General features: G+C 54.1%; 1 protein-coding gene across 10 annotated transcripts in view; it reads left to right on the top strand.

Annotated features, from left to right (window-relative positions):
* Positions 1-12480, top strand: part of DISP1 (dispatched RND transporter family member 1) — a 181225-nt gene extending 168745 nt beyond the window's left edge. For all 10 annotated transcript variants that reach the window (XM_040451982.1, XM_040451981.1, XM_040451980.1 and 7 more), the window contains 2 exons: positions 2066-2163; positions 8753-12480. In XM_040451982.1, the coding sequence (XP_040307916.1) occupies positions 2066-2163; positions 8753-12235 (3581 nt within the window). In that variant the 3' untranslated portion in view covers positions 12236-12480. The remainder of the gene's footprint in view (positions 1-2065; positions 2164-8752) is intronic.
* The last annotated feature ends 4092 nt before the right edge of the window (positions 12481-16572 follow it).

Raw genomic sequence — 16572 nt, 5'->3', positions numbered from 1 at the left:
CTCGGGCCTCCCGGTATTCGAGACGAGTGTGGTTAGGCCGAGTCGGGGAGGAGGATGTGGGGGAGCTGAAGCTGTTTTCCTGCTCTGGGCTGGCCAACCACTAACCTGAACGTATTCACCTACAGTAAAAATCAATGAGAGATTATTGCATAATTCCATTCCGTTTTACGGAAGATAAAACATCTAGTAAAATTCTTGACCCGGTTGCCCCAAATTTCAAGTCCTCTTAAATTTCTTATATTATTGAAAAAATACTTTTAGTCAAGTAATAAGTACATATCTTTGGATTGAACCCTGAAATACTCTACGTCATGAGAAAGCGTCTGTCGACAGCTTCTCTGCGCCTTGTTAGGCAGTAGAGATAGAAGGATGCGCGGAATACCATCCCACGGGGCCGACCCATAACATGTGCACGGGACGTGTCCGGGTCGTAGCCACTTGGCTGCACAGACCGTGGCCTGGAAGAAACGTGAGAGCTTCCCTGAGGTCAGGAACCCACACATTCGTGTAGAACCGCCAGGTGTTCGAACGCGGGCAGCAGATTCACTAACAGCTTCTCCCCGCGAGCGAGGGGCCTGCCTGGAGGAGCCCGGTCAGCCCTGGAGAGCGGGCGTGAGCACAGAGCTCCGCTTTCTCCTTCAGTGAACACGGACCCCAAAGCCCTTCCGAATTCGGCTGTTTCTCCCTGTTGACACTCCCCCTAAAGCGTGTATTTTCCTGTCTCGTTAGAGAACTCGAGGACCTCGCTGATGTTGTCCAGCCTGAGGGTCTGTACTTTGGAAGCTGTTTCACAGCACAGTAACCGAGAGATGGAAAGAAGGAGACCAGGGAGGCTTCTGTCCTGGTCCCAGGGAGGAACTCGTGTGTTGTTTTCTGCGTCTTGTTAGAAAAGCCGAAGTCTGGTCAGTCGACTGTCCTGGCTGGTTCCTCGAGGTCAGGTGGTGCTATGTGTTTCTGACTAATCAGGACAGACATCAGCAGACTCACGAGATGTGGCCCCTCTGTGTCAGCAGCCCACACACTACACTTGTGCCCCCCGGTTCGGCCCCGCCTGGAGGAAAGCCGGCCGGCTCCCTGGAGGAGGTGTTTGTTTCCAGGGGCTCATTTTGCTCTTCAAAACCAATCAACATAAGATAATGGCCATCTGATGAAGAGTTTACTAAAGAAAACTTCGTAATCATGAATAAAAGCTCACATAGTAAAGGTTTATTTACAAATTTGCAGATTGGTTTTCTTTTTCAGCACAGTTACACATTTCAGATAACGTAGTGAATCCACTCTGTTTTACTGAATGAAGTTCTAATGACTGAGGAGGCAGGAACAGCCCTTACCGAGTGCTGTTTTTCCTTTAATTCTTGCAACTGGGAGAGACGTGCTTACAGATCAGGAGCCCAGGCTCAGAGAAGCCGCTCATCCGGAGAGCTGGGACCTGGTCACACCAGGTCTGCCGCCAGGGCCGTGCTCCGTCCAGTCTGTCCCGCAGCCGGACCAATCAGAAACACACTCTGTGTTAGTGAGATGTTCCCAGTGTTCATTCTCAACTCTGGTGTAGCAGGGAGACTTCGGACCCAGCTGGAACGCAGCGTAGTCGGCGATCCTGGGCAGCCCGTGGTACCCGATTGACTGTTTTTAGCACTCTTAAGTTGATCGCCTGGCATCTGTCGTCCCTGGTTTGAAGCCATGGAGAACACCCACGCTTGATGTTCAGCACAGCCTTCCAGGGATTTGTACGCCATTGTGGTGACGTGTTTCGAAATTAAGAGGGAGGTGTGCAATTAATTTCGTGCAGAGAGGTCTTACAGATTGCTCATCCGAATCATAGTCTGATCAGAAATAGGTTTGTTCTATGACTCCTACGATTTTTAAGATGTAGTGAGTAGACAAAGGCTTTGAACCAAAATAATATTATGGCATTGGTTCCTTTCTTTTTTTACATTTTTCTCCTGGAAAATGGGGAAAGGATCCCCTGCTGTTACTGACTTGTGTTTTCCCGTTCGAGCTATTCCTGAAAGCGGAGTCTGATGGGCAGTTATAACCTTTTTCTTTTCTTTTTTCATGTCACCAGGCGACCGGTACTCCAGAGTGGTGTTCACAGCAGCTGGAGGGGAGACCCTGTGGAGTTTACCTGCGATTAAATCCATGTGCAGTATAGACAATGCAAGGGTATGTAAAGCAAAACTGAAATTCATTTGCAGCAAATAAGATTAGATTTTTGAAAGTCCTTTCCCTGCTGACGTGGTAACCGCTGGAACGTAAGTGTTCCTGGTGCCTGAGTCCCGGGGACCACCCGCCAGAGGCCGGCGCCCCACACTCCTACCTCCTCGGATGCAGGTGCCTCTGCGCCCCCATGTTCTTCAATAAAGAACTCTTTCTTTCCTACCCCTGTTCTCTGTCCAGTCTTTTGTCTTAATTTCACAGCATGTTTCCTTTCTGTGGTCGTGCTCTGCCTTTCCGAGCCACTTCTGTTGTTGCCTACTGAGGCGCTGTCCGCGGCCTAACCAGGCAGTCAACCAGCGGGTCTTTGTGGCAGATTCAGGGCACAGGCTAGGGAAGGGGACATCGAGGCATGTGGGTGTGTAGATGGAGAGCGCTCCAGTCCAGGGTGCCCTGAACTCTAAACCCCTTGAGGACAGAGGATACAACACAAGAAGCCCTCTGCTCTTGGTCTCTGGAGCCGAGAGAGGTCAGCCCCAGAAAACGTGGGGTTGGCCTCCGGGCTCTGGAAGGGCTGTCAGCTCCGTGTGCTCAGAGGCAGATTCTCCGAGTTGAGACTGCCTTCGGGGCCACTTGTGCACCCGTCCCAGCAGCAGGGAAGGCGCTCACCGGTCTCCTAGCGTAACTCTTAACTTAGCCTGAAGTCCCTGCTTTGCTGGAAACCTGACCACGTGTCTCCTAAGAGCGAGCCTGACGCCCCAGCACCCCGGCCACGGGGCTTCTCAGGGAAGCAGACGGGGCTCTTGGGGGCCACAGGGCCAGCGCCCACCATGCTGACTCACATACCTTCTGTGAACTGAGCGGCTCACCCAGGTCACCTCTGGGCCCCGTGACTCTCCTCCTCATCCTGAAAGACTGCATCTCCTGCTGGTCGGGCCACCAGGGTTTTCTGTGAGGGCCATCTTCAGTCTGCCCGGCTCCAACAGACCAAAGTCACTGGCCACCTACAAACAAACCGAAGTGTCTTAATCAGCGGTCAGTCTTTGTTTGCCTTATTTTCTTCTCTTCTACAGCTCTCAGTTCATTATTCGGAAACTGTGGACGAGTCACAGCCTGTCTCGTATGGAAAGTTAACTCTCAAGGAGTAAACGTGCACAGCCCTGTTTAGCATGTGCGACACATCGCCCCCCCCCCCCCCCCAGCAGCCCTGCCACCGTGGCGCCCGTGGCTTCTGTGCACACATGGCTGTGTGGTAACCACGCTCACGGGAGAGCAGTGCCGCGACTCCACGGCTTCTGGTCCTTCCTTTCCCACCTTTGCTGTTGACCTTTTAACCTTCCCTCCCCAAAGACTCTGAAGAGACCGAATTCCCGCAGCTGATTCATAGCTGGTGTTTGTTGGGTTTTGTTGGATTTGTCAGGATGTGTTCCAGACACTGGACTGTTTCCTTAAGTCCTTGTGATAATGTCATGAATTAAATCCTACTATTGGCCTCTCTTGTGGATGGGGAAAGTCCGGGCAGGTGGTCAGCGGCAGGTGTGGGATTTGAGCCCAGCCTGACGTTAGTCTCTGTTTCCCGCCATGCGTCATGCTGCAGAAGACAACCACCCCTCTTCTGTTTTGTCTTGGGTTATCACACACGCCCTCTCCCACCGAAATGATCCTCACAGAGCCCTCGTGGCCTAGAAAGTACGTTTTTTTTACAAGAGCAACAGCCGATCCTGTGAGCACTGCTGGGCTCTGAACGGACCCAGAGGCCCAAGGCCCGTACGCAGTGCTGTGGCACCACGGGAGTGGATGCTATTTCGTGTACGTGTGGGTGTGTGTCAGACTCTCTCAGACGATAAACGCCAGCAGGACTAGGCAGCTCACAAAAAGGCTAATGTAACAGAACTGAAGGGACAGGAACGGTGCGATCAGTACGCGGTGGCACGGCCGTGAGCCGCACTCCTCCCTCCTCCCTCCCTGGCAGCCAGAGCAAAACAGAACTCGCAATTGGTGACAAAAGTCAGGTAAATAGGGCAGCAAACGTGTTTTAGAAGATGCTCCCCTTCCCCTCGTACTAATACGGGGAGCACCATCCCCGTGGCCTCCGTAGAAGAAGTATGACGTCCGTCAGAGTCCTTAAGTTAAGTACCACCATGCTTACGGGACGCACAGTATTCAATTGGAGCGGATTTCTAAACCGTGCCTCAGGCTGGCAGCGGGAGAATGTTCCGGCAAAAGCAATTTCTGCAGGGGATTAAAGCAGTAAAATCTAAATACGTGGCTTCCCAGTGGTTTGGCCTGATGCATGTGCAACATTTAGACTGTTGAAGGAGCAGTGTGCCCTCTTGTCTGTTTCCCAGCGTGCTCTGGTTATCAGGGCCGGATGGCCGTGAGTTCGAGTTTGCAATTCCTGCGAGAATGTGGCAAGCATCTAGTCCCCTGAAAATCTGAGGAGCAGGCCCAAGACGTGCGTCTGCAGGAATGGTCAAGCCAGTTACAGATCACGACAAATGCATAAATAGGGGGTCGAGGCCCCAGAATTCCCACCTCATAGAGCAGGTTGTGATTTTCCTTGTTAAATGCTGTTTTTAACAGTGGCACACACAGCCTCTGCAGTGAGTACGGAACAGTAAACCTTCCTCGCAGAGATCGTGCATTCCCTGACACCCGACGTAATAACTGTCACCTAGCAGCTCAGTCTGCAGGTGACTACCGTACCCTTTCCGGGTCTCCCGGGTCGAGACCCTTTGCAGAGCGTTATTTGTCCCGGTCGTGATTCACGCAAACTGTGCACACGCCGCTTGTCAGCCTCTCCCTCCTCCTCCCCTCACCCCCCACCCCCGCCCTTGCGCTCAAGCAGCCATCAAGCTGGATGGGACCCACACCAAGGGGTACTGAGCAAGAGGGCTTAACGGCGGGTGCGATGACCGGAAGATGGCTGGTAATCGGGGTGAAGGCTCAGCGAGGCCACACGTGTCCCTCGTCACCTGCTTGTGTTTGCAGCGCACTGAGCTCAAACCCCAGATTCCCTTGAAGTTATGTGCCCCTGGTGCTCAGGATACCGATGGGGTTTGGTTTCCAAAGCGAGTGGCTCCTGTTTCTGATGCTGCCGTGTACCGCCTGACACAATGCTGGTTTGCTCAGCGGACTCCCCGGATCTTCATTACCCTTTTCTGCCTTGACATCCCAAGGGACGCGCTGGCGGACGGCCATTAGACCCGGCAGAGTGTTTCCCGGGTCCTGACTCTGCTGGAAACCCTTTACCCTGATTCTTAGTCTTTGCCCATCATGGAACTTAGCACTCAAGCAGCCAGCTTGTCAAAGAGATGTGAGATTTAGCGCCTAACACCCTGTTTACCGGGTAAGTTTTGTGGACACGTGAGCCCCCCTGCAGCTTAGTGGACTCCAGAAATGTGTGGTACTTGTGTTACAGAGGACAGCGGGGCCCTGCTGTGCCTCGTCTCCCTGGGTCTCTTGAGCTTTTAGTACAAGAGGGGTGTCACGTGGGGGAAGAGTGGATGAGACCCCGTGCTGATAGTCATTCTTCTCTCAGCCTCTTAAAGTGCCTCCGGCCTAGCCAATAGCTTTACAAGTTAAGGCACCATTGAAAACTCTGCCAGTGTCTTCTTTTTCTCTCTTCTCTTGCTTCCTCCCATTCTAAGTCAGCCTCACCCCTGCTGCTCTCTGGAAATGGGTGTGTGCGCAGACCTGTTATAGCCATAGAAGCAAAATGACTCCCTAAAAAGTCCCATCTGTGACTGACGAGAACAGAAAGGCCACCTGCTCTTAAATTACAAGAAATTACTTTCACTGAAAGTTCCCAGTTTGAGAACTTAAAAGATTTTGCAATCATTCCCGTGAATCTCTTTCTGAAAACCTGCTTTCTGCGTGAAGATCGCCTGCTTGTGATCTCTTTAAGCCCCACAGCATGACAAACGCCTGTGGGTCTCGCCATCCCCGTCATGAACAACCAAGCCCTTCAGACGTGGGTGCCCCCTCTGCAGGTTCACACAGACCCTTACACATCCCTCCTGCTTCCCCTGTTGAATTATAGTGACTTGAGCTTTTTATTTCTCTGCCTCACTGTGCGCAACTCAAGGACAAGGATTGCTGTACCTTACTCTTCATGTGTAGGTTCTCAATAAGTATTGTTTTTCTTTTGAGTGGATGGGTGGATGGACGGGTGGCTTGGTGGATGGACAGATGGATGGATGGGTAGGTAGATGGGTGGATGGATGGGCGGGTGGGTGGATGGATGGATGGATGGGTGGTGAGTGGATGGACAAATGGGTGGGTAGGTAGATGGGTGGACAGATGGGTGGGTGGGTGGATGGGTGGACGGATGGGTGGGTGGATGGGTAGATGGATGGACGTACAGATAGGTGGATGGACAGATGGAGGGGAACATAGGGCTTTACTCCTGGAAAGCCTAAACATTCTCTTGGACTCCAACCCTTTAGATTCAGGGTGCTGGCATCCAACTTGGGGTAAAGAGTATCAGTCACAACATCTTTCCTCTGTCCCTTCTAACCCTGTCAGGGTCCTCGAAAACTGTGTGGAAGGTTGTACATCAGCCAGCACCACCTTTGGATTTGAGGGCTGGTCTCCAGGGGCCCCACTGGCATGTGTTTTTGATAACAGCCATCAAAATACGACTGTCTTTAGTCTGCATTTATGTTGTCTAACTTTGTAATCTCTGGTCAGGCACACACACACAAACCCTGCTGTTACTTGAAAAGGTTATTGAAGGTTATTTTTTGCCTAGTTTTAGCTGGCAACTCTATTTCCTTTCTCTCTGGCATGTGGTTATTTCAACAACTACACGTCTGTTCCTCTCAGCTGATGGCAGGCTTCATAACGGATGCATTTTCCTCCATCTGAAACTCAGACATCAGGGCTACGTTACCTTTCTCCTGAGTCACCAGGCCGACTCCAGGGGCTGGTGTGGTACTTCTCTGTGGGGCAAAACTGGTTATCTGCCATGAAAACCAGAGAGACGTGATCCCAGGGCTTCCCCTGTGTTAGCATACAAAGAATTAAATACTAATCATACCGGTTTATAAAATGTCAGATAATTATTGCTCTCTGGAAATGAGCTTAAAAATTAAGCCTTTGTTAAAATAACCATTTTAGTATGCCTGAATCATAACCCTTTGGGCTCATTTTTCTTCACCTTCAATAGAGTAGTCTTTAAAATTTTTTAATTATGGAAAATTTCAAATGTATACAGAAGCAGACAATGAATCCCCATGGTGGGTGCCCTGGCTCTGATGCTTGGGATGCACGTGCAGTGTTTCCTCTACACCCGCCTGCCAAGACTGGTCCCGCTCAGGGGTCTCAACAGCCAGGGGCGTGGGAAGCCGGTTCTTGGAGGAGTCTAAGTACCAAAGACGCGATCTGTCCCCACGTCCCCTTTGCTTTGCAAAGATACTTCAGCATATGATTGATTAAGCGTAAAGGGGGAGTCGTTTAATCCCAGTAGAAGAAACAGTCACACCCTCCTTGAACTTTGGAGTTTCCTCCCTGGAACAGCCTTTGATAAACCGAGATGAGTGGGCCACCTTCCGAAGAGAAGTCTCTGGCAGGCCCAAGAGAAGGGGGATATTTCCTAAACTGGCTCTCGGGAGGGGGCCACTCATGTAATTTACAGGTTTGGGCGGTGGTGGGACAGTGTTCTAAATGAGGCGCTGTCCACACTAAATCCAGAACTCTCGTGCTGTCCCCAAACCCCAAAAGGAGTTTTATGCAACTTGAATAAGCCTTTAAGGATGTGGAAGAAACCAACGCCTGCTTATTTGTCTCATTAAGTGTACACATATATTTTTAAAAAATCGGGGCGCCTGGGTGGCGCAGTCGGTTAAGCGTCCGACCTCAGCCAGGTCACGATCTCGCGGTCCGTGAGTTCAAGCCCCGCGTCGGGCTCTGGGCTGACGGCTCAGAGCCTGGAGCCTGTTTCCGATTCTGTGTCTCCCTCTCTCTCTGCCCCTCCCCCGTTCATGCTCTGTCTCTCTCTGTCCCAAAAATAAATAAACGTTGAAAAAAAATAAAAAATCAGAAACGTGGGATATTTTAACTGAGGACCATTGCTCCTGACATCACCAGGGTCACTTCCGGGCTCGCGGACGGTTTTCTGGGGAATATCGTCTTGGCTTCCAGCTCAGCTGGCTGAGATCTAGCTCCCGGTCACCACAGGTTTCATGCCGACGACCAGAAGCTTTAGGCAAAGCCACCCATTTGTCCCTCTGTCAATTGGACAGCTGTTGTCTGTTCTCTGAATTAATCCTGCAGGTGTGTATACGTAAGCCGCGTGTCCCATCCTCTTTGTCGCTTTCTAAAGAGACTCCGAAGGCCTGCGTCCTGAAAAGGCGCTGACTTTGTCTCCTTAAAACCAAACCGCTGGTGGTTTCGCGCTTGCGTGTCAGTGCGCCGAGCAGTTTGCGCCCCCCCCACCCCCCCGCCCCCGCCCCGAGGCGCAGGCCTGGGGGACGCCCACCTCGTCCTGGGAGGAGGTTAACTAGCCCGTAAGACTCCCCCGCCCCTCCAGGCCGCCTTAACTCGGACCTTTGAGGGAAGCGGTTTTAAACGCCGGTCTCCGCGTCTCTCTCTGCAGATCAGAGCCCACCCGCAGTTCGGGGACCTGTGCCAGAGGACCACGGCCGCGTCCTGCTGCCCCAGCTGGACGCTGGGGAACTACATCGCCATCCTCAACAACCGGTCGTCCTGCCAGAGCATCGTGGAGCGAGACGTCGCTCACACCCTGAAGCTGCTGCGGGCCTGCGCCAGGCACTACCACAACGGCACGCTCGGGCCCGACTGCTGGGACGCGGCGGCCAGGAGGAAGGGCCAGCTCAAGTGCACGGGCGTGCCGCGCAAGTGCACCAAGTACAACGCCGTGTACCAGATCCTGCACTACCTGGTGGACAAAGACTTCGCGGCCCCAAAGGCCGCCGGCCCCACTGCGCCCGCGCTGAGGTACAGCATGCTCTTTTCCCCCACGGAGAAAGGGGAGAGCATGATGGACATCTACCTGGACAACTTCGTGGCCTGGAACGGCTCCGACGGCGTCACCAGCGTGGCGGGCATCGAGTTCGGCCTCAAGCACAGCCTGTTCCAGGACCACCTCCTGACGGACACGGCCTACCCGGCCATCGCCGTCCTGCTGGTGCTGCTGGTCATGTGCGCCTACACGCGGTCCCTGTTCATCACCCTCATGACCGTGTTTGCCGTCATCAGCTCCCTGATCGTCTCCTACTTCCTCTACCGCGTGGTGTTCAGCTTCGAGTTCTTCCCATTCATGAACCTCACCGCGCTCGTCATCTTGGTCGGAATTGGCGCAGACGACGCGTTCGTCCTGTGTGACGTCTGGAGCCACGCCAAGGGCGACAAGCCCCACGCGGGGACGGCGGAGACGGTGGGCGTCACCCTGCAGCACGCAGCGCTGTCCATGTTCGTCACCAGCTTCACCACGGCCGCGGCCTTCTACGCCAACTACGTGAGCAACATCACCGCCATCCGGTGCTTCGGCGTGTACGCGGGCACGGCGGTCCTGGTGAACTACGTGCTGATGGTCACGTGGCTTCCGGCCGTCGTCGTCCTGCACGAGCGGTACCTCCTCAACCTCTTCAGCGGCTTCCGAAAGCCGCCGCAGCAGTACGTCGGCAAGAGCTGCTGGGCGGCGGCTCGCCGCAAGTGCCACCGGCTGCTGTTCGCCGTCTCCGAAGCCTCGCGAGTTTTCTTCGAGAAGGTGTTGCCGTGCGTGGTCATCAAGTTTCGCTACGTCTGGCTGTTCTGGTTCCTGGCCCTGACCGTGGGCGGGGCCTACGTCGTGTGCGTGAACCCCAAGATGAAGCTCCCCTCCCTGGAGCTGAATGAGTTCCAGCTCTTCAGGGCCTCGCACCCCTTCGAGCGCTACGACGCCGAGTACAAAAAGCTCTTCATGTTCGAGCGCGTGCACCGCGGGGAGGAGCTGCACATGCCCATCACGGTGGTCTGGGGCGTGTCCCCGGAGGACAACGGCGACCCCCTGAACCCCAAGAGCAAAGGGAAGCTGGCCCTGGATGGCAGCTTTAACATCGCGAGCCCCGCTTCCCAGGTCTGGATCTTGCACTTCTGTCAAAAGCTGAGAAACCAGACTTTCTTTCACCAGACGGATGAGCAGGATTTCACGAGCTGCTTCATCGAGACGTTCAAGCAGTGGATGGAAAACCAGGACTGTGACGAGCCGGCCCTGTACCTCTGCTGCAGGCGCTGGAGTTTCCCCTACAAGCAGGAGATTTTTGAGCTGTGCATCAAGAGGGCCATCATGGAGCTGGAACGGAGCACGGGGTACCACCTGGACAGCAAGACGCCGGGGCCGAGGTTTGACATCAACGACACCATCAGGGCCGTCGTGCTCGAGTTCCAGAGCACCTACCTGTTCACGCTGGCTTACGAGAAGATGCACCAGTTTTACAAGGAGGTGGACGCGTGGATCTCCAGGGAGCTGAGCTCGGCTCCCGAGGGCCTCAGCAACGGCTGGTTCGTCAGCAACCTGGAGTTCTACGACCTGCAGGACAGCCTCTCGGACGGCACCCTCATCGCCATGGGGCTCTCCGTGGCCGTGGCGTTCAGCGTGATGCTGCTCACCACCTTGAATGTCTTCATCAGCCTCTTCGCCATCGTCTCGATCACGGGAACCATATTTGTCACCGTGGGCTCTCTCGTCCTGCTGGGCTGGGAGCTGAACGTCCTGGAGTCGGTGACCATCTCCGTGGCGGTCGGTCTGTCTGTGGACTTCGCCGTCCACTACGGGGTCGCTTACCGCCTGGCCCCGGATGCCGACCGGGAGGGGAAGGTGATCTTCTCCCTGAGTCGCATGGGCTCCGCGATGGCCATGGCCGCTCTGACCACCTTTGTGGCCGGGGCCATGATGATGCCGTCCACGGTTCTGGCGTACACCCAGCTGGGCACCTTCATGATGCTCATCATGTGTGTCAGCTGGGCTTTCGCCACCTTCTTCTTCCAGTGCCTGTGCCGCTGCCTCGGGCCCCAGGGCGCCTGTGGTCAGATTCCTTCACCTGGGAGACTCCGGTGTTCCGCCTTCTCCCACGCCGTGTCCACGAGCTCCGGGGACAAGGGACAAACACACACCGTGAATGCGTATCATTTAGATCCCGGGGCCCCCAAATCCGAAATGGAGCATGAGTTTTATGAGTTAGAGCCCCTGGCGTCCCGCAGCGGCAGCGCCTCCGAGGAGACCCACATCTGCTCCGAGTTTTCCGACGGCGCCGTGAGGAACTTCGGGATGCCGGTGCGTGCCGCGTACAGCAGAGGCCCCGGGGGCGATGGCGGCGGTGCCCCGTTCCCGCCCCCTCTCGAGCAGCACGCCGTGTGTCACTTCTTCTCTCTGAGTCAGACATGCACTTGTCCAGATGCCTACAGACACCCGACGCCTGGCCCACATGCCGGCCAGCAGGCGGGTGACGGCCTGTGTCCCCAGTGCGCTGCCCCCGCCGGCAGCCTCGTGCACGTGCAGAAGGGCGCACACCGGGCCCCCGAAGGCTTCATGTGCACCATCCCGCACGTCCATCGCTGTCCCTGCCTGCAGGGCGGAGCGAGGCCACCGGGACCGCAGAATCCTCTGCCCACGAGCTTTGTCCTGCACCCCGTGCAGCACATTCAGGCCCCAGAGAAGACCCGCACTCACGGTCTCCCGAGCGTGGGGCACGTTCCCCCGACGGTGGGGCCGTCGGCCTGTGGCTGCAGAAGCCCTGGGTCCCCACGAAAAGCGCATTGTGATCCTGAGAACAGCCAAAGGGGGCTTGCTAGGAACAGAGACGTCAGGCACGTGGAGGGCAGCGGAGGGGCCAGGAGCCAGGGCTCGGGTCCAGGGGGCCAGACGGACAAGACAGACAGGAACACAGGGCTGTGCTTGTCACAGGATCTGGAACAGTCCGGTCAGAATGAACCACACTTTGTGTTTAACCGTCTAACGGGGGACGCGCAGCCTGGGTCCTGCCCAGAGGGCGACTCTGCAGACAGTGAGGACAGTGAGCCCCCTGCGTTCACGCACTCGGAACTTTCTGGTGAAAGCTTGTTGATAAAAACACTCTAATAAATATAGTGCTAAATTCAGAACTGATGCCTTTCAGTTGTTCCTTTGAAATGGAGGTAAAACCTGTAAGTGTGGAAAGGGAGCCCAAAAATGGCAGGAACAAGTTGCACTTTGTCAAAAATCATGGAATATTTTTTATATTTTTTATGAGAAACAACAAACTCACATTTCTAAGGAGCGTTGTCTGATTATTGGATTTTATATTTTCAAACAGTACAAAGTTCATAAAGTTTTTTACCTTTATACCCGGCCTGACGAGCGCGCCTGTCCGAGTCTCTGCCGCCCCGTAGCCGCGAGCCCCAGAGCGAGGGTCTGAGGTGCCCGGAAACGCAGGTCTCCCGGCAACAAGGTTGCCCCCAATACCCTGATCTGGGCGTTTGGTTGCCCTGCATAAATCCTGATTTTATTAGAGCCACCTTGGCTGGGGTCCAGGGACTACACGACAGGGAGGCCTCACTTAAAGATCATGTGCCCGGTGTATTAATGGTGCATTCTGCCCGTCTGCATGAGTGGACTTTCCATGAGGCCAATAACTTGTTTACATCCAAATGGGGGACTTCACACTAGCCACAATGTACGATTGTTCCCTTATTACACCTGATAACCCGGGGGTGGGGGCTGCGTCCGCATCAGGCCACGTGTCCGGCCCGGAGAGCACATGATAGGGCGCATTTGACTGACGCGGGTAAGACAGACCACGCCCCCTTGAAGCTTTCAGGGTGAGGGGGCTTCTCCCGTGAAGTGCCCCCCTCCCATCTGCCTCCAGCTGGGTCCTCTGAAGAGAGCCCGGGGAGGTGCCTTAAATACCGCGTTCTTTCCCGAAGCTGTATCGCTCATTTTCTGGGAATAGTTGTCCAGATCGGCTCTGAACGGTATTCCAGGGCCTGAGAAACGCCGTCGGGAGTCGGAAGGGACCTATGGTTCGCTGTACACAGCACACAGGTCCGTTAAGTAGCTTTCCAGCTCCTTCGTCACTTGCGTGACGAGGGGCTCGCTACCGACTCCCATGGCTGCCCCCAGGTCTGGTCCCGTAGCTCTTCCCCCATCTGGTCCTCCTCCTGCTCTCTGAAGTGAGAACAGTCTCTGATCCTTCTGCCGCACGGTGTCCCTAAAGACGTCCTCCACGGACACATCCCTCCACTGCCCCTTGCCAGACACCAGCTGCCCAGTCGTGGCCTCTGCACAGTCTCTGCCACATGTGGGCCCCGGGGCTGCGGGTCCGACTCTCCGCCGCGTCGCCTCATTGCCCTGAACCCTGAGTGTGGCGGGTTCACCTCCGGACTCTGGGCTTTGAGCTATGTTTTCATGAAGGAATTTCTTTAAGAATTTGTTAGCTGGGACTAGAAAGCTTTTTTTTAAGTCGTTACTGGGTGGCGAAGGGCCCCTGTTTCTAGTTTTGTCTCAACAGAAATTTCATCCACTGTCCAGTGCAGAGAAGAGGTCAAAGTACACGTGGGGAAAAGAGCCCTTTCCCTGGGAAGTGTTTGCACACCGTCCGTTACCACAACAGCACGTACCTTCAGCTGCGAGCCCACGTTCCCAAGTTTGTCCCTGACATTTTCCCTCCGAGCTCACTTCTTAAATCTCAACTTGATTGGAAAGTGCCGTGGGCCGAAAGCACAAAGTTTTTCAGAGAAGAGCTGCGTTGATTGAAATAAGCCGCCCGTCATCCGCGTATGTTCCTCTCTCCTGTGAGTCACCATAAAACGTCCTGCCTCCCGAAACGATATTCTCTAAAGTTGCGCTTCGCTGTTGTGATAGTAAGTTTCATCGTGGTACTCTGGGCTGCAGCCATAATCATTCTAAACTTTGAAACTACTGCAACGGGTGATTTGGAGACTAGTGTTACAGGCGGGGTCTTGCAGAAGGTTAGGAAGGGGTCCTGATTCACTCGCCTCACATGGAAACTGCCTCCCCACCCCCCAGCAGCTGCGACACTTTCTGAATGAGATACAAGCAAGCAATGACCGAACACAATTGTCTTTTCTCTTTAACAAGGAGAGTCATTTTAGAAGAAAAAAGTTAAGTCTCTGTTAAAAACAACATCTGAAGATTCAATTGGATTTTTTTTTTTCAACGTTTATTTATTTTTGGGACAGAGAGAGACAGAGCATGAACGGGGGAGGGGCAGAGAGAGAGGGAGACACAGAATCGGAAACAGGCTCCAGGCTCCGAGCCATCAGCCCAGAGCCCGACGCGGGGCTCGAACTCACGGACCGCGAGATCGTGACCTGGCTGAAGTCGGACGCTTAACCGACTGCGCCACCCAGGCGCCCCAATCAATTGGATTTTTTTTCATAAGGTTCAGACACAGCCATGGACATAGAAATGTGTTGAAGTCATGAGGCCATCTTTTTTTTTTTTTCTTTAATGCAGAAGAAACTGTAATGTTCAAATACGCTTTATGGATCATGGATCTTTCCAGAATGTTCGTTGGCATTTAGTTGATTTCCAATTTTGTATTAATCTACAATGTCTTTTTGTAAAACAGCCACTTTCTTTAATGTTTGGTTTTGTACACTATGAGGTTTCAGATCTTTGCGTTAAATATATGAAAAAAAAGGAATGAGTATCCATGGTTGATTAGTAGAATCTTGTGCCTTTTGTCCTTAACAATGTTTTAACAGCCCAAATTTTGGGGTTTTCATGAAGAAAAACAAAACCAAGAGAGTAACTTGTGTTCTCATAAGGTTTGGAGAGCACAGCGTGTGCACACGGGAGCAGCCGAGCAAATGACCGGGGGCAGCACGGGTCCATCCACGTGAAGGCAGTGGCGGTGGCTTGCTGTCAGGGATGGGCGTCCATGGCACATCAGCTTGGCCCTCCTGAGACCTGGGGCGGTTTACGGTTCGGGCAGGGCGGACAGCAAAGCCTCTTTCATTCAGAAGGGCTCTTCCCTTCCGGCCTGGACTTTCTCCAAGGGCTTGGATTTTGGTAACCTTGAGAGCCGTCAACTTTTAACCTGAGTAAGAAGGTAAGTGGTGGCAGGAGCTCTGTCAGGGGACGTCCAGTGGTGAGCGGCCCCACCCTGTGACTTCGGTGACGTGGGGGCCGCGCTTCCTGTGCTCAGATCAAGCAGAACAGCTAAGCTGCGATGTGTTCTCAGTGGTTCGTACCGAGGGGGTGGGGGGCAAACTATGGAACATTCTCGTGTGGTTGCAGATCTATCACACGGTCCAGGCGGCGAATGTCAGGCAGGGGACCTTCCCCGCCAGACTGACAGACCACACGGCGCTTGCTTGTCTGTCCCAGGGTAAGCGGAAGCTAGAGAAGCAAACTTTGAGACGGAATTCAGTCCCTCCTCCAAATCACTGTGACTTAGAAAACATGTAGGGACAGATCTTGCTCTGGAAACAAAAACTGATTTTTCTCATCTGTGGGTTGATAGCTACAAACCCCGCGGGTTGCAGAGCTCATCCTGAATCGGGAGCCCCTTCAGGCAGGAGGGAAGACCAGTTCTTTGTGTTGTGCTGCCGTATTTGGGTCTGGGAGAATCAGGCGATGGTCCTTCACACAGTGTGGCATCCTGAGCGGCCACAGGAAACTGCCCTGGTCGTTGGCGTCGGGTCCCTCTGGCACCGGTGCTAACAACCGCCTGATTCTCTGTCTCCCTCACTAGACCGAGTCCTTGAGAGATGGAGCCCCTACGGCAGCTCACGGGAAAAGAGCCTCACTGAAAGCCATGCGCGCAGGGCACGGGGAGGGAGGCCGAGGAGGGGGAGCCCTGCCTTTAGGAAAGCTTCAGTCCGTAAGGAGCAGAGCTGACGCCCCCAAGAAAAAGAAATTTGCAAAGCAGATAACTGAACAAGAAGACACCTGTTCAAGTGGAGACGTGAAGGTGTTGGGACGAGGGTCCAAGTGCCTCGTGAATATTAGGATTGCCTGGGATGAAGGAGCAAGGCCTTAACCAAAGATGGAGGGAAGATTCACCTTCGGAATCTATAAACTAAAGCCGGCGACGCCCTACCCCCTCAGGGCGGCAGGGACTCGACGAGGCACACTCCCTGCACAGGTGCCGCCCCAGCCGTGGTCACTCTGTCCTCTCGGGAGCACGGTCTGCGGGCTGTCAGCGGGCTCTGTGTCACGGACGCCATCTGTGCACGTGCCGGTGTGGTAGCAGATGCGCGTGGTGTGGAGAACGTGTGCACACGGTGTCTCCAGTGTGGGTATTTCAGCAAACGCTTCAAAGTAACAAAGACTTTATCCCTCTCCAGTCAGTCTCCCTGTGTTTGCAGTAAGCTGCATTTGCTTATGTTCTAGACGTTGCATCAATGGTTCCATCCACTATACTCTTGGGGTCACCTGTACGTGATCCTCATTTAATTTTTTAAAAATTT

The sequence above is a fragment of the Herpailurus yagouaroundi genome, unplaced genomic scaffold, assembly GCF_014898765.1.
Source record: "Herpailurus yagouaroundi ecotype Mexico unplaced genomic scaffold, PumYag 205, whole genome shotgun sequence".
In the NCBI taxonomy this organism is placed as follows: domain Eukaryota; kingdom Metazoa; phylum Chordata; class Mammalia; order Carnivora; family Felidae; genus Herpailurus; species Herpailurus yagouaroundi.
The sequence above is the reverse complement of the archived record's forward strand: the minus strand, read 5'-3'. Positions and strand labels throughout refer to the sequence as shown.